The following is a 23294-nucleotide window of genomic DNA, read 5'->3' as shown; positions in this document are numbered from 1 at the left end:
AAAAGCATCCTATATGATGATCAAAAGTTGTACATTTTTATGGCACTAATCATTAGGTATTTAACAATAAAATGTTAGAATAATTTCTTTATTTTTTTCATGCAGCAACATTTCAGTTAATGAAAGCTGCTTGCTATTTGCTAATCATATGAGAGATTAAATCTGATGATTGCACATGCAGTAGAACACGCAGGGTTGCCTTCTTCTCGTTTATTTTTTCGTTATCCTTAACTAAGGCCCTCAGTGACTCGAGCTCAATCGGACGTGGAGCTGCACATTAATGGTGCAGTTACAACTCCGGTTCCATGGGGGTGCCAGAGCGCACAAACTTCCGGTTTCAACAGACGAGGAAGAAAAGCGGCGCTGATTTTGAACTTTGGAGAAGACTGTGTAAACTTTATCGGGCAGGTGTGGCTTTGTTGTTACTGTGGGGATAAGCGCCGCTCTTAGCATCGGATTTTGTTACATTGCATGCCCGTCACACTGTTACAACATCTTTATTGCATAGGTACGTTGTTTTTGTTGTTTCTGTGTTGTTTTGGTTATTTTAACGACTGGCTGCACAGTCAGCTGACCTCAATCCTGCTAAAGTTAGCGCTAGCATGCCAGTGGCTTCATCGTAATGATAATCCTAGCATTGAGTTAGCTTAGCCGCTTGCGAGTGTTTGAATAAACTGACGATAATGCCAATTTTTTGACATTAAACAACAAGGAAACAAAACTAGTATTTATTTGTCATACGATAAACCTTTTGTCTAACGTCACTGCCCATTTTGACTTGATTCATTACTAAGAGTGTGAAGTGTAATTAAAATGAAAGGAACATTATTGTCTCACTAATCTTCAGCTAACACATCTACAGAAAGACACCATGGAGCTGTCAGCAGTGAACCTGTACAACCAGTTTGAGAGTCTCAGAGCCCAGGTCGACGGTCTGAATGAGAGCATTGAACCACGTAAGTTAATTTCTTACGTAGCTTTGGTATTAGTCACCTTTGTAGAAGCCTTTCAGTGAAACTCTGGTGTTTGTAAGCATTAAGTAACAGCATTAAGCGCATCTGCTCTGGAATTGTGTTATACTTGGTAGCTGTACTAAGGTGAATGTATTTCAGCCAAATTATTAACACCAACCTGCTCTTTCCATCCGAGTACTTGTTAGAGGGTGTGATGAATTGTATGGACACAGAAGCAGCACTGATTATAGAGCCTCTGTATTAGTAACTTAAAGGTTCACTCAGGGTTATAGAAGGCTAGTGAATATTGATAATGCACCTGATGATACAGCTAGAAATTGAAATAACTATTAGGAGTGTAGTAAAATAAATAGAAAATCACAATCATCTCCATTTATTTTTTATTTATTCACTTACGACAAACAATCTTATGTTTTTGTCCTCTTACTAAATAGTATAGATTATAAATAACAGATCTAAATTTCAATTAGGAGGCATCATTAGAAGCAATTGAACATGATTTATTGTTACAGAGAATTCAGTTATGCTATTTGGCGATTAGACTCCAATGATCAATCACAACAGAACAAAATCCCAGCGGTGATGGGAATTAAGACATGATCCCCTTGAGTGTAGATGCTGATTGTGGCGGTGAAGATAAGATGGAGGCTTGGATGAAGCAAGGATGGGGAGGAGGTGGGTTGCACAAAGGAGTCTGGAAGGGAGAATGAAAGATGAGCAGTACTATTTAAAGAAGAGTTGAGGGTAATTGGTTTGAAGAAAGATGATTGGACTACAGCAATTGTGTTAGCATTGAGCTTTGCAGCGTGGGAAAGTAGAAGTGATGTAATAAATAGACTAACAGCCAAACATGGTAAAAATGGACAGATGAGGAGATACAGATCTTCCTTGTTGAACTTATACGTAAGTTTTGTAATAAAAATAATGAATGTGTGCCACAGCAGCAATACAGCAATCCCCTTGTCTTGTTTTCCAGAGTTCCTCCAGATGGCAGTGAACTTTGAGGATTGCCGCAAGAAATGGCTGCAGGCAGGTGAGGAGCTAGTTTCCTGTAAGGAGATGCTGACTAAAGCAGAGACGGAGAGGGGAGCCTTGGAGGTCAAACTAAAACACGCTCGAAACCAGGTGGACGTGGAGATCCGCCGGCGGCAGAAAGCTGAGGCCGTATATGAGAAGCTAGTCAGTGCTACTCTGTTTTTTTTCATTCTACTCTTTCTTTATGTAACCAGCAGGATTGCTGATGTGAAATTAGATGGAGAAAGAATAGATGAAGATTCATATTCAGATAATGACAATGCCCATTTCACTGTGTAGATTACAAAATTAATTTGTTGCTAACTGACAATTATGCATTTTTCTAAATGAACATGTTTCTTTCAACCTTGTGTATAAAAGGAGCGGCAGCTACAGCTGGTCCGAGAGCTGCTGGTTTCAGAGAACAACGGTGGCAGCGTCCTCCTCAGTGAGGAACAGCGTTCAGCCCTGGCCTTTCTCAGTGCCCACTCCCAGGCAGCACAAGCTGCAAAGAGCAACCTCAACTCCAGCCGAAGGTCAGAAGGAGACACTTTTGTTTCTTTCTTCTTCTTCTTTTTTTTTCTTGCATGGGAGGGCGACAAAAAACAAGCTGAGAAGAAATGGCTATACTCTGAGGAGAGACAAGCTAAACCTTTATTGCATGTAGCAGGTTAGCACATATGCATGAACACTTTAAGGGAGAGAATTTCATATGTGTGATTAAAACTGTGTTATTCTTAAACTTGGCATGTACACAGACAACTAACTTGATCTGTCTTACAGACTGACTACTATTGATGAATCAGCTTCTTTGCTGTCAGACATCAGCTATGACCATACGGATGACTCTTTGGTAAAATGATCCTTAAAGGTTTATTTTATGAGAACTGCTGATCAAATGGTGTGACAGCATAGTTGTTTTTTTTGTTTGTTTGTTTTCGAGAAACATCAATAGTAAATTGGCCAAGTGAATGTAAATGCTGTGGTTTCTGCTTTTTCCGCAGGACTGGGATTCATCTGTGATGAAGAATGTTAGACTGCGCAGGCGACAGAAACGAGTGAGTCATGCCTTAAATCACATTTTGCACAGTTGACTCTTTTCTTGCATTGATTTTTTATTTTTTGTGTCATCTTGACATGTTTCAGTGTCAGAAGGGATATCAGATGTCTCTTGATATTTACTTTGGTTTTGAAAATTCAATTTCAATCCACAGCGTTCCTCCAGAAAAACTTCAGAAGGTCACTTACAGGCAGTGAAGAAGCCTCGCTCTACTGGATGCCCATCAGATAGGGTAATACTGACCTCTGCAGCTGGATGTGCTAAATAACATTAAAAAAGTCTGGAGCTGTAAGCCTGAGTTTAGGTGATTGTATCTAAGAATTGGTATGAAATATCTCCTTCCTTACACTTCAGATGAATGAATCCATTGTGGCCAAAACAACTATCACTGTACCTGTAAATGGTGGCGCTGTTGAGGCTGTCTCCACTATTGAGACCGTGCCCTACTGGACGCGCAGCAGGAAAAAGAGTGGTAAGAATTTTCTTCATCTTTTATTTATAGCCTCTTACGAACACACTTGTCTAACAAAGCAACATGATCATACCAAACAACCAATGTACGCTTGAAATAAGTGATTTGGACTGGTGAGTTTCCTCAGTGTTTTGGGGTTTGATTTACATGTGACATTACATGTGCCTACAGTTGCTCCATCTTGGAGTGATACACCGACTACTGACAACTCTGAAACTGTCAGCAAGGCTCCCAGAACACCTGTCTCAGAATTTCCAGCCCAACTCCAGACTCCCAAAACTAATGAAGGAGGAAAGAAACATCACTTCATCCCCAAAACAGTATGGCTAAATTCTTAACTAAAATGAATTCACTGTAAATAACTGAGATTATATCTCTATCTTCTTAATCCCTACCAGCCTATTTAATTGAGTTGTGTTCCCTCTATCACTAAGGTGATCCGGTCCGAGTTCTGTGTGTCATGTGGAAGAAGAACAAAGTTTGGCAAGCTGTATCTTCGCTGCCAGGATTGCAGGGCTGTGGCCCATCCTGAGTGTCGTGACCTGTGTCCCATGCCCTGTAATCCTACTGCTCTTAATACTCCTGTCAAGAACACAGAGGTACATTTTTCTTATTGGTCTCATCGCTTCTATTCCATATATTTTGCATGATTTTTTTTTTTTCACACCTACATAGAAATTAATTGATATAATTCTTGTGTAGTCTACTCTGGCTGACTTTGCTCCACTCGCTGCTCCAATGATCCCTGCTTTGGTTATCTACTGCATTAAGGAGATTGAAAAAAGAGGCCTACATGAGGTGGGAAAGGCAATATTGAAGCCCCGTTTACTTGTTGTTTTCATGTTAACAGTTCAATCTTTTCCGTTAAGTGATAACAGTAGATCGTTTCCATCTAATTAGGTATTTTACTTCAAAGTAAAGCAGAGTCACAGTAAGGCTGGACGGTGAGAGCTGAGTTCTAGTTTTTTTTTTTTTCCTCCTTACCCCAGGTTGGCCTGTACAGAGTCTCTGGCCATGAGCGTGTGGTGAAAGAGCTGAAGGAAAAGCTCATTAGAGGAAAGACTCTACCTCCTCTTAACAAAGTCGAAGACATCAATGTCATTGCAGGCGTCCTCAAAGACTTCCTCAGAAACCTTCCAGAGCCACTGCTCACCTTCCACCTCAACAAAGCCTTCATGGAAGCAGCGGGTGAGTTTGTGAGACTGCAGGACCTGCAAGAATCCTTATATGTTTGAATGTTTGACACTTTTATTTTAAGAGAGCTGAATTTACACTGAGTGGTTGAATTTCCTGCCTGGGATAGAGGGAAGAGTATCCATGAATATAAAATATCTTATGTACTTATTATTTATGAATTTATTTTTTTGGATGTTGTAGAAATCCAGGATGATGACAACAGTCTTGCTATGTTGTATCAGACGATGAGTGAGCTGCCTCAACCAAACCGAGACACACTGGCCTGTCTGATGATCCATCTGCAGAAGTAATTTTCATTCCTTTCTTTAGTCGTGTTAAGAATCATTTTATCTTATTTGTACTTTACTCTGCTTAATACACAAGATTTACAGTTTGTAACTTTGAAACCTCTTGAATCTGTATTATGAGGTCAGCTCAAGAAGACTGAATTTCTTTCTATTCTCAGGGTGTCTCGAAGTGTGGACACCAAGATGGATGTAAATAACCTGGCCAGGGTTTTTGGCCCTACCCTTGTAGGTCATGCTGTTCCTGACCCAGACCCTATGACCATCCTGCACGACACCAACAGGCAACCAAGGGTAAAGTGAAGAATAAGGACTGGCTTCTCAGCATAGGCATTATGTTTAGAACTCTAATGCATGTCTTATAAAGTAGCACACAGTGTGTGTGTGTGTGTGTGTGTGTGTGTGTGTGTGTACACCTCAGTGATCAGTGTTTCTGTCCTTCAGTGTGTTCGACTATAAATAATGGATTTATTTCCGGTCTTCTTAGGTTATAGAGCGCTTGCTCAGTATTCCAGACAGCTATTGGAGCCAGTTTGCTTATCCAGATAATGCAAGCATTGACAATGCTCACAACACTGACACTCCAAACCACAAAGGTAAATCAATGAAAGGTACATTAAGGCTCCTCTAAAATGAATACCCCGATAAAAGTGGGTTTGATTAGATTTTAGAACTGGTGGAACAAATGGGCATACAATAAAAATCGAATCAAATCAACCAACCTTAATCCTTTTTTTCAGCATTTATACTCAACAGATTTGATAATATTGTCTTGTTAAATTGAGGTTCTGTTGATTTATGGGTTTATCTGTAGTGAGCATACTGGGGCCAGTAACTACTCCAGAGCACCAGATGATGGCCAAAACACCTTCCTCCAGTTCACTGTCTCAGCGCATGAAGCAGACCCTCTCCAGTACCACCTTGTGAGTTCACTCTCTTTTTCCAATTCTTTTCGCAGTAAACAAGATCGAAGTAGGGTTGTTAGATTGATACATCTTATCCAGACTGAAATGTTATCCATTTAAATCAGTCAAATTTACATCTGATGGTTTAGTTTTTTCACATCTCTGCCCTCAACATAACAAGCTTCGGGAAGTTCGAAAACGCGCACTTTAATTCTGAGCTAAAGGCAGACAAATTTTCAATTTCCAGTTTATTTTTCTGTATACTATTACAAAGACCCTGAGGTGGATAAGTAATCAAGAAAATACATAAATAAACGGATTCTGGCTATAATTTGTTTGGTACTGTATATGATACATCAACTGGCAAAACGACAGAATATTGGTAAATGGTAAATGGCCTGTATTTATATAGCGCTTTTACTAGTCCCTAAGGACCCCAAAGCGCTTTACATATCCAGTCATTCACCCATTCACACACACATTCACACACTGTTGATGGCAAGCTACGTTGTAGCCACAGCCACCCTGGGGCGCACTGACAGAGGCGAGGCTGAATATTGGACATATTTGACCTCACATCTCATCCTGTGAGCAACATCATGTAGAGACTTCAGGATTTCAGAACTTCAGCATTCAAAATCCACATACTTGACTAAAAACTAAAAAAAGTGAAGCTGTTTTTTCCCTCATAGGTTCCAAGAGACAAGACACATTTCAATTTCTCACACTGTAAAAAGTACAAGTATAAACATGCTGTGCCACTAGCAGTACTTACTGAGACTCTGGACTAGAGCAGATCCATTGCTGGTCTTGTCATTTAATCAGCAGGAAATAAAACATCTTGTGGACATTCCTATGCATTTATGATATTAGCTAAAGGCTTCAGATTGGATATGCAGAAATTTGTTTTTCAATATTTTATGGTAAAGAGAGTTGGAAAATGTTGGATTGTGAAAGTTTTTCACGGCGCTAAAAGCCACGTGTAAGTAACATGACTGCCTGCATACAGAGCAGTCAATAATCAAATTAAGTTAACTCAGTTTTCCACATATGAGGAATAGATTCCTGGTTTTCCCTCAAAACAATAATCTTAATAGTGATTCAGTTGTTTGTCTGAAATGAATTTTACTAACCTTCTAATTCTGTGTGCTCCCTTCAACCCTGACCTCTTCATCCTTAGATTTGGGAGCAAGAGCAAAGCGACATCTGCCTGTAATCGCCAGGGAAGCTTCTTTGCTTCCCCCCAGCTGAAGTAATGGTAACGAAAGAAAAACCCGTCACTACATTATGCTTCTAGGTTACTTACTGCAGTAAATGAATATATATGTATATTTATATAATCATGTTGGAATATGACTATGCAAATTTAGCACAATAACTTTAACAATTTAATTACTGGAGATATTTTTAAAGAAAGCTTTCTAACAAGATTTTTGTTCTTTTCAAAATATGAAAGAATGTAGGATTTTGGGGGTTTTTTTGTATCTTTGATCACTAATGTTTTATTATCGGCTCCGTCTGTGATTATAAGAGTTTTTAATGACCGAGCAACCATACTCACACTAATTTAGGGATTGTAATTTCCTACTTCATGTGATGTTTAATGCTGTTTTCAATGCTGCCCCCCCGCCTCCTTGAACATGTGGTTGTAACCACAGTTACATGGATGCATCATAGACTGTAAGAAAGTCATTGGTATGCACCAGCACACATGAAAAGCACACAGAGCTAGAATGAACAAAGAGGTGAGAATCACTAATATTGGCTAGTATGTTTTTATTTTTTTGTTGAGAGCATTGGTTGCCGTGTCATTAAAACATTTGTTTTAATGATTTTATGTTTTGTTTTATATATTCATGTTGACACGCTCTGATATTTACCAATCATGGCATTTTTTTTGAGAAAAACTTAATTTCTGTGTAAACACTGATACCCGTTGGGAAATTAGAATGCTTTTTGCACACTGTAAAAACCAAAGTGTATTTTCTACATGGTAACATTTACCACTAGAGGCTGCTGTTGCACCACTTTCCATATGCAATCGCAACCTATAAAGACACCATACTGTATACTATGTACGCAATCAGTCAGAAATCCTGGCACTCCTTTCATTTAATATATCAGCAGATATTTAGAAGTTACTCTACTAACGTAGGATGGTTAAGTCAAGAGATCTGTGACTCAAATTTATGCGGTCATAACAAAATAAAAGCTTCAGCTGTTTTAATGTATTACTGTGAAAACTCATTTGCGTGCGTGCACAGTGAAGTATTTGTAGCTTTCTTGCACCATTACACTAACGATAAGAAAAGTCAGTCTTCTGCTCTCATCATCACCTGTAGCAAATCTCTGTGTGATGGTACCGGTTCAAATAAAGGCATTTGGGGTGAGACATTCATTTGGATAAAAACAGAAACATTTTGACTCATGCAAACTACATCCTGCTGTTTGTGGTTGTAAGAATCCTGTAATACTGCATTATTTTATGCATATTTGATACATTCTTGTACATGTATTCCTTCATGTGGTTCTTTTTCTCTAATGAAATAATGTGTAAACCATTTTCATTCACCAAAGAGCCTGTGAATCTTAACATTTATCCCTTTGTCTTTGCTCATATAACATGGAAGTCAATGCCTGAACTAAAAATAAAACGCAAAGAGTGTTTCTTTTGTGTTGGTAGGTGGTATTTGTGCATGAGTTTAGACATGTGGGTTGAGGAACCCTGCTGAAAGAAGACTGTAGAGCATGTAAGACCAGACGTGTAGGATATGATTTTGTTACTGGTAATTCAGTCTAAACAAAACCCTCTTATACTTGAACATGGATTAGTATTACCCTATTAACTCAGCAGGTTATTAATGCACAGGCTAAAACCTTTCATGTTTAATGCTTAATTTTTCCTGGTGTAAATTGAATGCTGGCCATTGCTATTGAAGATCTTCAGTGAAAGGGCAAAAGCACAGTACCAGCTATTCCAAAGCTGACGTGGCACTGAATGATAATGCAATTTGGCTCATTGTTCCAATAGTCATTACAGCTATTTCCATAATCTGTTGGGCTGAATGGGCAGGCGATGAGGTCCAACATTATTATGAATTAAAGCAGTGATCATTTATACATCTTATAGTTATTCCATTAACAGTTACTGTGGAGAGTGCTAAGCCAGGCTGAACCCATTGACATAGATTTTCTATGGCCTCATTTAATACAGAGCTTCAGCAACACATCAGGCCCTCAGAGATCTAAGCCCAGCTGTGTTGAGTGTGTGCGTGCGTGTGTGAAAATAGTGTGCGCATAGTTCATCCAAATTGGTTTGTTCTCTCTTCCTTTCATTCTCTGTCTCACACACAGCGAGCCTCGAATGACTGCAAAAAAAAAGACCCTCCAAAAATGTTTGAATTTCAAATCAGCATTAATAGTTCATTAGCCTGAAATAAGGTCTCCTGTGTGTCGATCTGTCCTCTCATCGGGGGATTGTGTGTTTATTTATGCTGTACGGTGCAGCATACGCTCGACGGTTGCAGACATCAAACAGCTGGCTGTGTGCAGTGTGTCTCTGTAGCTCCATATTCCAGCATGCCCCAGTGTGCAGTGATAGAGCTCCGTTCTGCTATGGGACCAGCGAGGGCCAAATGAGTAAGTAGTCCAATTAAGAGCTCTTAAATAAATTACAGTGTAAGCTGGTAAACACATAACAACAACACTGTTTAATTCCTCTATTTATACAGTGAATTGCAGGCAGTGATGGCAAAGGGAACAACAATACTACCACCGCTGTCTCTGGAAGCTGAATGTAATCAATAAATTACCCAATTCACAAGGTTTACTTATTGCTGTTATTGAGTGAAAATAAAGTGTACGTGTCAACCTTCAGCCGTGCGGCATGTACACGCTGTCTACACCATTGTCTGCTTAAGGTCAGGCTGATGTCAAAGAAATGGATGACTGTCAAATCCGAACATCTAATAATGCATCTAATCAATACATCTCTGAAGGAAAAAAGTCAAGTAAAGCGCCAGAGAAATGCTCTGTTCACTTTAATTCTGTGTTGTTTTGAGAACTTGATCTTCAGAGTGGAAAACTTGTTTGTGAATTAGGCAAGGCATCATTGAGATATACTTTTAAAATCATATCAAGAAAAGGAGCTGGGCTGAACGAGCTGTTAAATCAGGTGTTTTGCTGAGCAAAGGTACAGTCGTGCATATTCGTAAACGGGGCCAATAAACTGCTTCTTTAGCAGGCTAAGCATGTGCTTGAAAAGTGGTCCTCCAGATTTGTTTCTGACACTCTTTTCAATGAATTATGTGACAGATTGTGTGATCAATATGCTTTCCATTTGGCGGATTAAATGCACAGCACTGCGAACAGCTGAAATGCCAAACTATGTTCTGCCTTTAAAAAGCCTGAAAACAGGACAAGAATCATTGTCCAATTTACACCCACCTAAAGCCAGCGTGTTTTCTTAACTGCAAATAATTGTGTGGCTTTTTGACTTTCAGAACTCTTGCACTCTCGTCTTCAGCTCCATCCCTTGTTCCCTTCTTTTTTTTTTAAACTCCACTCCCTCTCCACCCCTCCTTTGAATTGAACCGCTGTCTTAGCTGGCTACCATTTGTGGTCGATACCTTGTTACCACAGAGAAATCAATTATCTCAACCAAGCAGCAGGGGAAAGAGGCAATAATGAAAGAATGCACCTCCTTCCCAGACGATGGCAATGGTCATTAAATATGAATTTATCATTGGTTGAGGAGATTTATGTTGCGAGATGTGGGCACAGGGTTCGTGCTCGCTTTGCCGCAAAAGTTCTGGTTACAAGTGTTAATGGAAACGTTTGCAGACTGATGTTCAACCAAATTGATTATTATAAGCTGGCCTGTGTGTTTTGATGACATTTTTCAACGAAATAAGTGGGAGACGTGCTGGACAGTGAAACACGAGTATTATATAGCATCTGCATGCCACAATATTATCATGGCATTCATGAAAACTCCAGGTTCTTTCCAGTGATGTCTGAGTGCTACTCACTCAGGTGACAGTGGAGATGGTGGTGATGGCTGACTTATGGGTGGGCATGCCTACAATACCTGCCTGTTTGGGTCTGTAATGAGCCGTTCTGACTTGTCTGACAGGTGGTGCAAGAATTGGAGGCACTGCCATCACCACAGTTGGAGAAAAAGAAAAAGTGCAAATGAGAGAGAAAGAAGAACGGAGCAGAGAGGGAAAAATGTGTAATTCGGGCTTGCTCTTAAGGCAGCAATAAATTCCATTTTAATGGGGCAACACAAGCAGTAGCAAGCACTCAGCAGTCTGTTGTGTTTGATGCCAAATTGTGCAGAATAAACAGATTTGCTGTGCAGCTGGTCCAAACACACACTTTCTCTCTGTCTCTGTCTCTCTGACTCGCTCTGTGCCCATCTTTTCCACCGTACACTCTCACAAATCTCCATGCCACACACACACACCACCTCTTCTTCCTCATTCCCTTGCTACCTCTCCATCTCTTCTCCTCCCCTCGCCTGCGTGGACGCACAAGAATTAGACAAATCATCACGAAAAGATGGCAACTGTGCTTTGATTTATTTTCTTCCACTTAACTGAGTACTCATCTCCAGCTGTCACGCACATGTTCAAGGCAGAATATTTGTTTTAAGAGGGAAAGGAGTGAGCTGCACGCCACTAATGAGAAACAACATGTCACATCAGGCTCGTTTCTTTCGCAGAAGACGAATTGTCGGTCATCCTGACCGATTTTATGGTAGACAAAGTTGCACATGATATGCGCAGACCCGGTATTTGAAGTCAGCATTGCACACTAACCAAATTGTAGGCGATGGTTTGCAAAAAATAGAACTGGTTGCCAAGAATGCTTTGAAAACCCTGAGAAACATTTTACTCTAAATAACATTAAATATACTGAGGCATCTGTTTAGTATGCTGGCTAAAAGCAGTCCTTCAAATACCAGCTACATTGATATATGTGGTTGCTGCCAGCTGAATGACAGTGTAAGCACTAGTGGATACATCCAGACACACACACCTGCACACCCATGACTTCTGTTTCTATTGTTTCCATGATAAATGTATTGTTTTTCAAAAACCAGCTCTGTGTGCAAACACACACTAAAATAACTGTACGTGTGCTGCTGGATCCTTCTGCGTGCCCTCCTGCTCCAGTGCATCTGAATACATTTAACTGAATGTGAAAGTGTGTGTGCACAGGTGCATGATATGGAATATTGGGAGACGGCGGTATGCATGAAAGGCTCAGTGTTTGCTAGTGAATGTGCGCAGTGACCATGTGTGCAGTGTGTGTGCCTCTGCCTCTGATTTTGGGATTGTTTTTTTCTGCATGGATGGACACAGCTATAAATACCGTATGATATACTTGTATCTTTCAAAGCCACACAGCCTAAAATCATCTTTTATTTATTTTTTTTGTAGTCTCTTTTCATGAGTGAGAGCACTACCAATTACCAATTGGTTTTGCCAGGTTAGTTAAAGTTGAGCCTTAGCAGCATGACGGCATGATTCCATATTAAAAAGGAAACCTGTAAACATGTAATATCAAAAATAAAAAGACATTGGATCACTGTATTAGTAATTTGAAAAGGGTCTTTTCCCCAAAATTCTGGCACTAACTACAACCCATTTTTAAAAGCAACCTATGATGTTCCTCTTGGCCACTAGAATGCACTGTTGCCTCCTGTAATCCATTTGCGTGTCATGAAGCAGTGCTGCTCTGTCTGAACACACCCATTAATTTCACCCATCTCCACATCTCTATCATGTAGGACTCCCATGTGGTTGTTAGGAGGATATGGGAGTGGTACAGCATTGTCAGTATTTGTATCATTTGCAGCACTCAAGCTTTAATTTGAAATGATAAAGTATTGCTTTGACAGTGGCAGTCTGCTCAGGTGACATATATTAGCATTTTCCTCCCAAGCGTTTCACCTCTGGGGAAAATTAAATTGGCTGGATCAGAGTTCATACATAAATGTAAGCTTAACAGGCGTCAGTGTATGTAGGAGCCCCATCACATGTGTAATTCACATGTACCTTGTTACAGCTTCGCCCTGAGGTTGACAGGCGGTGGCTGATCCTGCATATGATGACACAAGTTTTTTGCATACCACTACATTTTGGGTAGAAGGTTATGCCAGTCAAATGTACAATCTTTGTTATGTAAGCTTAAAAACACCGAGATACCATTTCCACATTTTGAAAAACAAAATATAAGAGTGCTATAATTAGTCATGGTTAGATGACAACATGGATAATGCTATACTCAGCCACATCTTTTTCACTGGCATACCTGGAGGTTTGATATGAACTGAGTTTGTACAGTTAGACACCAGATATGCTTTTACTTACAAAAGTGTTACCTGTCTAACGCCTACTTAGTTTTTTTACGGTTAAAAAATTAACTGTCAGCAATTAAAATTGGAGACATCACAGACTTTAACAGTGCACTGCATTTACCTTGACTTAAAGAGAACAGGTTGTGACTAACGTAATCGTGTTTTCCCCTTTGGCTCCCTGTATTTGCTTGCTGCTGAGGCTGTTCAGTAGCACAAAACCGTACAAAACTGTACACTCAACTGATCTCCATTGGTGCTGATACTAGCTTGTTCATCCCAAACTGCAGCATGTACGACAAAGAATACCAAACAGACTGCTTTGGAGCCTCAGGGCTTATAGAGAGACAGACAGTAAACTCAGTGCTTGTTAGCTGGTTAGTCTGTGGATATTACTGTGGATGTTGCATGGCTAAGTCACACAGTCTTTAGGGCCTGTTAGTGCCAATAATGGTTTCGGGTTTTCAGCATCTTAATGATGTAGCATACTGTATACGAGTCAGTGCATTGTTTGTTGTATACAGTTATTTAAACAGCATAGAATAGATCATACAACCTATAGACTCACTACGATAGACAGGTGCCCTGTCTCTGGTAGCTCTAACGATGCTGATTGGTCAGAAGTTGAATATTCTGCCTTCTCCCTTTTTAAAAAAAATAAACTTTGGGTGGAAAAATGATTCAAAATTCTTTAAAGCTGCATATTCCACAGACAGTTGTCTCTATTGTCAGTTTTTCGTGGGATTTCCTGTGTGTGTGTGTGTGTTTTACACAGACTATTCTATGTTGTAACACTCAACAAACGCATAATTCCTTTTAATTAAAACATATCTATGAAATGCATCTTCAATTTAGTTTCAGCTTGTAGTAATATGTTAGCACGTCTTTAATTTCATTTCACAGTCCTTAATTTCCAAGCGCTGTTACTGTTGCCACAGCTTTATTTCGTTTTATTATTACATTACAACAGGCTTCTTCTTCTCTGTGTAAAGGATTTAGGTAAACTATGTCTCATGGGAAATTGATCTTTCTATCCATTATTTAGTGCTGTTTGTGATTTTTTTTTAAAAAAGTTTTCCATATTCACCTGGTGTTGTTAGGAAACTGTATACTGTACGTTCAAAGAGAATGACCGTGAAACACCAGCTACACTGTCTGTCAGCTGTGCAGCCTAACACTGGGCTTTGAAACACAATGAACAAAACACTTCTGTCCTCCATCTCTTCTCTCAAAGAGTTTCATGTGTTTACATGGAAATCACTGCCATTGAGAATGCAACCCATCAGTTGGTTTCTCACATGGGCAAACATCTGTTGCTTTTCAATTGGCAATCAAGTCTTTGGGAATAAAAGCAGCAGTTCAATTTTTTTTCTTTTCCATACCCTCTTCATTTTTTCTTTTTTTAACTGTACATGCGATGGATGGAGGTGTATTTGGTGACAAAGCTGCTGAAGGATATCAAGGCTGGGTTCTTAATGCCAGGTGATACTGCATGTTGCTCTGGAAAAACTTTTGCCTGAATCTTGCCATCGCATTGCAGGCAGATTATAACAATAGGATGGGCAAAGTCTATATTCCCTTCTTCTACTACACACTATGAAGCACGTGCACCCTCTTCAGATTGTTGACTTGTATAGCTAGTGTGTTTACCCGTCATTGAACATCTGTTACATTCAGTTGTTTATAATATTTAAGATTTTTTTCATTGAAGACATTTTTTTGTTGCAAAAAGTGCTGGTTTCGGTTTGATATCGTATATTTGTATAGAGCAGTAATACTACTGAATTACTCTGCTACAGTCACACATTATTTATTCAGTTGTCTTCCTTTTAAAGCCATGAATGAGTCTTTTGAACAGAACTAGCTTTGAATGCAGTAATGAAGATATGTCTGGATTTGCATCCATGCATACTTTTAAGAATTGCATGCAAGCAATTGCAGAAGGAAAACAAAAATCCCTTAAGGCTGCAGCATTATAGCTGTATTAGTGTCAGGCAAAACAGTATAAAAACAAATTTTGGATTTTTAGAGCTTTTCAAAACTGTGAAATATTAAATCTGTTCCATCAGTGGTATAAATGGCAACATTTCAATGACAAAATGAAAATGACATTTTGGCTTGAGGCTGGAACTTAATGAAAGTATATTGAGTACCCAAATTAAAAGGATTTGTGCTGTAGGGGAGTATAAGTAAATGTGCTCAATAAATCTGTTGAATTCTTTTGATCAAGATCATTCTTGTGTGATGTGTTCCTTTTCTTTCTTCTTTTTGCTGATGGTTCCAGTAGATGAGAAGTAGGTGATCAGTCAGATCATTATGACTCTTCCCCATGGCCCTTGGCTTTCCATTCCAAATTTCATTGCTGAGATATGTGGGTATTTGTTGATAAAGTCTTGGTTTGGATCACAGTCCAGAAGGAGAAGCTGACCAAATGACTGAACAGCAAAAGTCTCTGCAAACAGAACAGTGTGAGATCATAACAGCACAAGTATGTGTAAGTGATATTACCTGCATATCAAAATTCTTGCAATAAACATTTTTACCTTTGTTCTTTACAAAATCATAACTGTAGACTGAAATCTGCTGGCAACATTGATTGAAGCCCCAGATGAAATGAACTGCTCGCTGTTGCAGATCAATTTATAGCAAATTTGACCAGCCTGGTTCAAGACCTTAACAAATTGGTTCTCTGTTGAGTTTGTGACCATTTTAAACTGCATAAAGAATGAAGTCTTTAAAAGGTGGGTGGGTATTTATGCAAATGGATTATAAATTAAGTAAAAAGATAAATGTGATTAATCAACTATGTACAGAAACATATTTCGAAACTAAAATTACATCTAAATTTAATCTTTCTGGAGGCTGACCCATCAACATAAAACCACACTGAAAACACTTCCTCAAATCAAGAGCAGCTTTTTCTTTAGAAAATAACGTGAGGGCAACTCATCACATTTGAGAAACAACAGATCCCACAGGACAGACACTGAGGCACGACTAACCCATCTCACTGTAAGTTAACCCCATGGCAGAAGAATTAGAGCTTTCTGAGTATTCCACCATACATGGCCTTGAGGAAAAAAAGGTCAAAACTGAAACAAGCAGCATCAACTCTGCTCAATCAGGTAAGAGTATGAGAGAAATGCAAACTAAAAAAGAAACAGTCACTATTTTAAAGTAATCAGAAAGCTGTCACACCATTGTGAATGTACTATGTATTTATTTGTTTTTGTGTTTACAGAAAGAAGACTCCTGAGAATGGGGATTGTAACTTTAGGAGTATTGTGTATCTTACAAGCCATCCTCAATATCTCCCTGCACCTTGCCGGTAAGTTGTGAACACAAATATATATTTATAATGGAAAATAAATGTATCATAAGTACTGTAACATGTTTTCTGATGGAAAGTTAAAACAAATATGACCCACAAATTATGTTTATTTCCAGTTTATTCAAAAGAGGATATCAATCAGTTTCCTTGCAACACATCTGTGATAGAAGACATGTGCCAGACCGAGCAATTTCAGTCGAATTCAACCCACTTATGTTCCTGCTGCAACCTGCTGCAAAGGCTACTGAGAGAAAGAGACCTCTTGCAAGACAAAATCAGTCAGTTTAACAGAACTAAACCTGAAGATGTTGACGATATGCAGATCTTTGGATCTGGGTCCGATTCTTTAGATTTATTGTCAGTTTGAAGATGAATGCAGACAACATTCAGGAATTTGAAACAAGTCATTTAAGTCAGACGACTGCATCCATTTACACACTCTGAAATCTCTGGTACAAAAACAACAGCCAACCACATTTTAATTAGATATATATTTTGAAAGAGTCAAGCACTCAGGTAAATATTTTTATTATATTGTTGCATACTTAATGCAAAATTTATTATGTACATATATTAGTACTTTGCTAATGGATAAAAAAAATGACATGCCACTTTATTGATATGATAAAATGTATTGAATGATTGTGTATGTGAAAGATGACGCTTTTAGTGACAACATGTGCTCAGTTTAGTTTTTGGCTGGTGGTGTATTCAGAAACCAAAAGAACAGATGCTTCTACCAATAGGTGGTAGAGACCCGACCCAAGCTATGTTAAAAAATATTAGATTTGCATGTATCAGGTTGACAACAAACACACCGCAAACAACAGCAAAAAACAATTTTGGCTATTTGGTACTAGCACAATTTAGAAAGTGTTTTTAATGGAATTTGCTATATGGACTTTAAATGTTATTGTTACTTTGAATGATGATAATTACATTTTTTTGTTTTCACATAACTGAAATTTTGTATAATAATGAGTTTTCAATGCCCGCTCAATTGACAACAATCTTATATTTGATATAATTTAGGTTATATTTAGCTTGATTTTATGTTTATCTCTGAGACATGGCAGAATGAAGTCTCACATCTTTTAGAGCTATGCACTGCAGACTGTTCATTTTTCTGTGAACCTCAGATCTCTGGACGAGAAGGTGGAACAGCTGTGATTTTTAAAAAGACATTTTTATGCCAGATGATCTCTTCGAGCTGTTACAGCTCTTTTGAGATGATTATGATCAAAACTGGAAAAGATGTATGGTATTTCAATTTATCGTCCACCTGGGTCTGCAGCATCTTTTCTGTCAGACTTCTGCTATTAAGTTGGGCAAGGTCATCATTGTTAGGGACTTCAACATTCATGCAGAGGACCCATCAAATAGTACCACTAGGAATTTCCTGAGCATTATGGACTCTTAAACTTTTAAACTTTTTCCCAAGTTTGTATTAGGTACAGGCGATTTATTGATGGCTATCATTTCTAAGTTTTCTTTTTAATTTAATTTTTTATGACCATGTCGAGCTCCTTGTTAAATCTTTTATTGAACACTGATAGCCACTTTTAATCAGATCGCTCCTCACAAAACCACAGTAGCCATTTCTCTGTCAGTTCCTGCACACCTTGGTTAAATAATCAAACTTGTGATCTTCGACATTCCTGTCAAAGAGCAGAACATCTGTGGAAGTCCACGGGTCTAAGTTTCCATCACAAATACTTTGTAGAGCTTCTTCACATATATAATGAGTCAGTGAAAGAGGCTAGATCCTCTTATTTCAATAATCTCATACATTTCCATAAGAATAATCCAAGGGTATTATTTGAGACTTTCAACAGGATTGTTTCCCCTCCAACTCAGCATGCTATGTTCATTTCTGAGGATGATTGCAATACATTTCTCAATCACTTTATAAATAAAGTGATGGGCTTAAGATCCAAAATCTCCTCAAGTAGCTTCCCTTATGATGGTCCTCAGTGCCCTGGGTCATTTACTTTTTTTTTTCTCCAATTACACTTAATGACTTAACTACAGTAATAGGTAAAATGAAATTTTTGTCATGCTCCTTAGATACATTACCTGCTTTTCTCCTGTCTGGGACGCACCAGCATTGGTCCCACATTGCTGTCTATCATGTGGGACTGAGGCAAAGTTATGTTCCATCGTATTTTAAACATGTCGAGGAAACTCCTCCATTAAAGAAACAGAATGTTCATCCCAGCTTTACTGGTAATTATTGGCCTGTTTTCAAAATTGCCACTTATAAGCAAATTATTTGAAAAAATTGTAGAAAATCAGTTCAGATCTTTACTATGCAAATTAAAGATTTGTTACCTTTTTCAATCTGGCTTTCAAAAGCAGCGCTCCACTGAGATCGCCCTCTTGAAGGTCTATAATGATCTTTTAATGGCTTCTGATGCAGGGAATTTTTCTGTAATCACATTGCTTGATCTCAGTGCAGCTTTTGATACAACTGATCATAAAATCCTACTTAATATGCTGAATGTTTTGGCTGTTGTATCTGGCTCTGCCTTAGACTGGTTTTCTTCTTACTTATCTGATAGGACCTTCTCTGTTAGGACAAACAAGTTCACCTCTATCATTGCCTCCCTAACTTGCGGGGTTCCACAGGGTTCAGTTTTGGGTACATTATTTTCTTTCTAGGTGCTTCTTCTTTCTAGCTGGCATTTTTCAATCTTTTAGTGACATTTCTTATTATATCTATGCCGATGACAGTCTTTTAAGCTTCATTAGCTGGATAGGTTGTCCAGCTTAGTCCACTGGGTAACTCAGGTTACTGATTGGCTCTCTAGCAATTACCTTGTTTCAAACACTAACAAACCTTAGACCATGATTATAGCTCCTCCTGAACTACATTCTTAAATCAGTCGGGCTCTTGCTTCTTTTTGTCCAACAACTAAGACCAACATTCAAAATCTTGGAGTAATATTTGAGTCTTCTTTGGGCCTTGACTTGCATATAAAATCTTTGTCTTGTTCCTGTTTCTTTCATTTAAGGGAACATTTCAAAATTGCGACATATTGTCGCCTCAGCAGAACTGGAAAAAATAGTTCTTGCATTTGTGTCATCGCATTTAGATTATTTTAATGCTCTGTTTACCAGCTTGGACAGATCCTCTCTTTCACACCTCATAGCTATTCAAAATGCTGCAGCCAGACTACTAACAAGTTCTAGCAAACAAGTTCAAATTACTCCTATTTTATATTCTTCTATTGGCTCCCAGTAGATTTTAGGATTTGTTTTAAAATTCTTGTTTTAACATACAGAGCACTAAATGGCCAGGTCCCAGATTATTTATCTCAGATTTTTACAAAATACACTGCTCCTCGTCGTCTCCATTAACAGACTCTGAATTTGTTAGTTGTTCCCCATACCTGACTAAAAACTAAGGGGGACAGACCCTTTGAGCCTGTGGCACCAAAGATGTGGAGCACTTTACCATCAAAACTACAATTAGTTGACTCTGTGCATTATTTTAAAAAGCAGTTAAAACTTTTTTTTAAACAGGCCTCTTCTTGAGAATTTTTTTATTGAATTATGTTTTACTTATTTTGAAACTACCAGTTTATTTTACTATATCTTATTTCATTTTTTTCACACTTAACCTCCTAAGACCCAAACTCTTTCATGGCATGCATTTTAAATTTGCTTTGCTATTTGGGCTGATTAGGACCTGATGAATGTAAAAACAAAGAATTACATGTTTTGTTTTGGTTTTTTTAACCTGATTTTTGTTTCTGAGAAAAATGAGATCCACATATGAGGACATTCACTTTAAATTTCGATAGAACAGTGGAAGTGTAACGTCCTCGTAAGTGGATATCAGGCCCTTGTAGAGCAAAATTTAGTATTTTGGTCTAGACAACCCAAAATGTGATGTCCACATATGTGGACGCCAGGTCCTGGGAGGTTAATATTCATGTTTATTTTAGCCTTTTGTGTACAGCGCTTTGTGATTGCTTGTCTGTGAAAAGCGCTTAATAAATAAACTTTACATACTTGTAAAGTATGTAAAGTGTGTTTTTGATGTTTTGTTGTGAATAAAATTTGGGGTTGTGAGATTTGCAAATCTTAAAATTCAGCTTTTATTTGCATTTTACTCAGCATCCCAATTTTTTCAGAATAGGGTTGATAATCTTTTGTCAGCAAACCTTTTTGAGATCATCAAGTCTTTCTTTGATGATAATTTGGTCACAGTTAAACTGACAGTAATGAGAACTACAGAGCATTCACTAATCACTTTTCATTAACACTGTTGGCTTTGTTTTAATTAGCTGTTCTGAATGACACCAGTGTTTCTGTCACACTGTATTCCTTAGCTTACATTATCCAACTGTTGTGTTTACCTTATACTGTACATCTGTTTTACATTTAGTTGTTAAAAATATTTAAGAGTTTTTCAATGAGGACATTTTTTTGTTGCAAAAAAGTCACACAAAACACAGGGTTATTATATAAGTTTTACATTTATTTATAAAACATATTTACAGTATGTTAATTTGAATCATTTGCATATGTAAACACAATTTGCATGCATGTATACCTTTAAGAATTGCATGCAATCAAGTGAGAAATCTGTATTATGGCTATAAAAAACCAAAACCAAAAATCCCTTAAGACTGCAACATTAACTACATCCACTGTTGAAAAGTGTTGAAAAAAAATAGTATGAAACTATTTTTTTTTAGAGCTTTTCAAAACTGTGAAATATTAAATCTGTTCCATCAGTGGTATAAATGGCAACATTTCAATGACAAAATGAAAATGACATTTTGGCTTGAGGCTGGAACTTGATGAAAGTATATTGAGTACCCAAATTAAAAGGATTTGTGCTGTAGGGGAGTATAAGTAAATGTGCTCAATAAATCTGTTGAATTCTTTTGATCAAGATCATTCTTGTGTGATGTGTTCCTTTTCTTTCTTCTTTTTGCTGACGGTTCCAGTAGATGAGAAGTAGGTGATCAGTGAAATCATTATGACTCTTCCCCATGGCCCTTGGCTTTCCATTCCAAATTTCATTGCTGAGATATGTGGGTATTTGTTGATAAAGTCTTGGTTTGGATCACAGTCCAGAAGGAGAAGCTGACCAAATGACTGAACAGCAAAAGTCTCTGCAAACAGAACAGTGTGAGATCATAACAGCACAAGTATGTGTAAGTGATATGACCTGCATATCAAAATTCTTGCAATAAACATTTTTACCTTTGTTCTTTACAAAATCATAACTGTAGACTGAAATCTGCTGGCAACATTGATTGAAGCCCCAGATGAAATGAACTGCTCGCTGTTGCAGATCAATTTATAGCAAATTTGACCAGCCTGGTTCAAGACCTTAACAAATTGGTTCTCTGTTGAGTTTGTGACCATTTTAAACTGCATAAAGAATGAAGTCTTTAAAAGGTGGGTGGGTATTTATGCAAATGGATTATAAATTAAGTAAAAAGATAAATGTGATTAATCAACTATGTACAGAAACATATTTCGACACTAAAATTACATCTGAATTTAATCTTTCTGGAGGCTGACCCATCAACATAAAACCACACTGAAAACACTTCCTCAAATCAAGAGCAGCTTTTTCTTTAGAAAATAACGTGAAAGCAACTCATCACATTTGAGAAACAACAGATCCCACAGGACAGACACTGAGGCACGACTAACCCATCTCACTGTAAGTTAACCCCATGGCAGAAGAATTAGAGCTTTCTGAGTATTCCACCATACATGGCCTTGGGGAAAAAAAGGTCAAAACTGAAACAAGCAGCATCAACTCTGCTCAATCAGGTAAGAGTATGAGAGAAATGCAAACTAAAAATTAAAACAGTCACTATTTTAAAGTAATCAGAAAGCTGTCTCACCATTGTGAATGTACTATGTATTTATTTGTTTGTATGTTTACAGAAAGAAGACTCCTGAGAATGGGGATTGTAACTTTAGGAGTATTGTGTATCTTACAAGCCATCCTCAATATCTCCCTGCACCTTGCCGGTAAGTTGTGAACACAAATATATATTTATAATGGAAAATAAATGTATCATAAGTACTGTAACATGTTTTCTGATGGAAAGTTTAAAAAAAAAATATGACCCACAAATTATGTTTATTTCCAGTTTATTCAAAAGAGGACATCAATCAGTTTCCCTGCAACACCTCTGTGATAGAAGACATGTGCCAGACCGAGCAATTTCAGTCGAATTCAACCCATTTATGTTCCTGCTGCAACCTGCTGCAAAGGCTACTGAGAGAAAGAGACCTCTTGCAAGACAAAATCAATCGGTTTAGCAGAGGTTTTGAAGATATGGAGATATCTGGATCTGGTTCCTTTTTCTAGGAGGAAAATACATAAAAATTTTGCTAATTTTGACATGCTACCTGACATGATCAAATGTATTGAATGACTGTGTATGTGAAAGATGACACTTTTAGTGACAACAGGTGCTATCTATCTATCTATCTATGTACAAATAAATATGCTTTATATACATACAATAAATATATCTATTTATTTATACTATGTATTTAAAGCAATTCATAAAAAGTCATACAAAAATTTGTTTTTGTTTCATTTATGTGAAATATTGGGCCATGTCTTTGCCACAACCTGAAGTGACAGAAAAAAAAGCTAGCTAAGATACTTCCTGGTGTTTTCGGTTGACTCACATCCTCTTATTTCAGT

General features: G+C 37.9%; 1 protein-coding gene across 4 annotated transcripts; it reads left to right on the top strand.

The window, feature by feature from the left end:
- The first annotated feature begins 305 nt into the window (after positions 1–305).
- On the top strand, positions 306–9713 carry LOC100704408 (rac GTPase-activating protein 1). 4 transcript variants are annotated; one of them, XR_001224004.3, is made up of 19 exons: positions 308–508; positions 863–956; positions 1951–2153; positions 2370–2524; positions 2772–2841; positions 2993–3046; positions 3203–3280; positions 3403–3520; positions 3692–3840; positions 3955–4119; positions 4223–4318; positions 4510–4708; positions 4898–5003; positions 5163–5295; positions 5489–5597; positions 5816–5924; positions 7087–7164; positions 9414–9545; positions 9638–9713. XR_001224004.3 is itself a non-coding variant. In XM_025907573.1 (18 exons), the coding sequence occupies exons 2-17, from the start codon at positions 872–874 to the stop codon at positions 7160–7162; spliced, it is 1905 nt and encodes a 634-aa protein (XP_025763358.1). In that variant the 5' UTR covers positions 308–508; positions 863–871; the 3' UTR covers positions 7163–7164; positions 9261–9278. The 4 variants fall into 4 exon arrangements, 3 of the variants coding, with proteins under 3 accessions (XP_013124608.1, XP_025763358.1, XP_003441448.1); XM_025907573.1 differs by lacking the exons at positions 9414–9545; positions 9638–9713 and adding an exon at positions 9261–9278; XM_013269154.3 differs by lacking the exons at positions 9414–9545; positions 9638–9713 and having other exon boundaries at positions 306–508; positions 848–956; positions 7087–8580.
- Positions 9714–23294: the final 13581 nt, after the last annotated feature.

The sequence above is a fragment of the Oreochromis niloticus genome, linkage group LG5 (genome assembly GCF_001858045.2).
Source record: "Oreochromis niloticus isolate F11D_XX linkage group LG5, O_niloticus_UMD_NMBU, whole genome shotgun sequence".
Lineage (NCBI taxonomy): Eukaryota > Metazoa > Chordata > Actinopteri > Cichliformes > Cichlidae > Oreochromis > Oreochromis niloticus.
The sequence above is the reverse complement of the archived record's forward strand: the minus strand, read 5'-3'. Positions and strand labels throughout refer to the sequence as shown.

Excerpts from the sequence above, each read along its gene's own strand:
- LOC100704408 (XM_025907573.1), top strand. The coding sequence starts at position 872 with ATGGAGCTGTCAGCAGTGAACCTGTACAACCAGTTTGAGAGTCTCAGA. Across the intron at positions 2,842-2,992 it reads ACCATACGGATGACTCTTTG|GACTGGGATTCATCTGTGAT; the intron begins GTAAAATGATCC and ends CTTTTTCCGCAG. Across the intron at positions 4,709-4,897 it reads AGCCTTCATGGAAGCAGCGG|AAATCCAGGATGATGACAAC; the intron begins GTGAGTTTGTGA and ends TGGATGTTGTAG.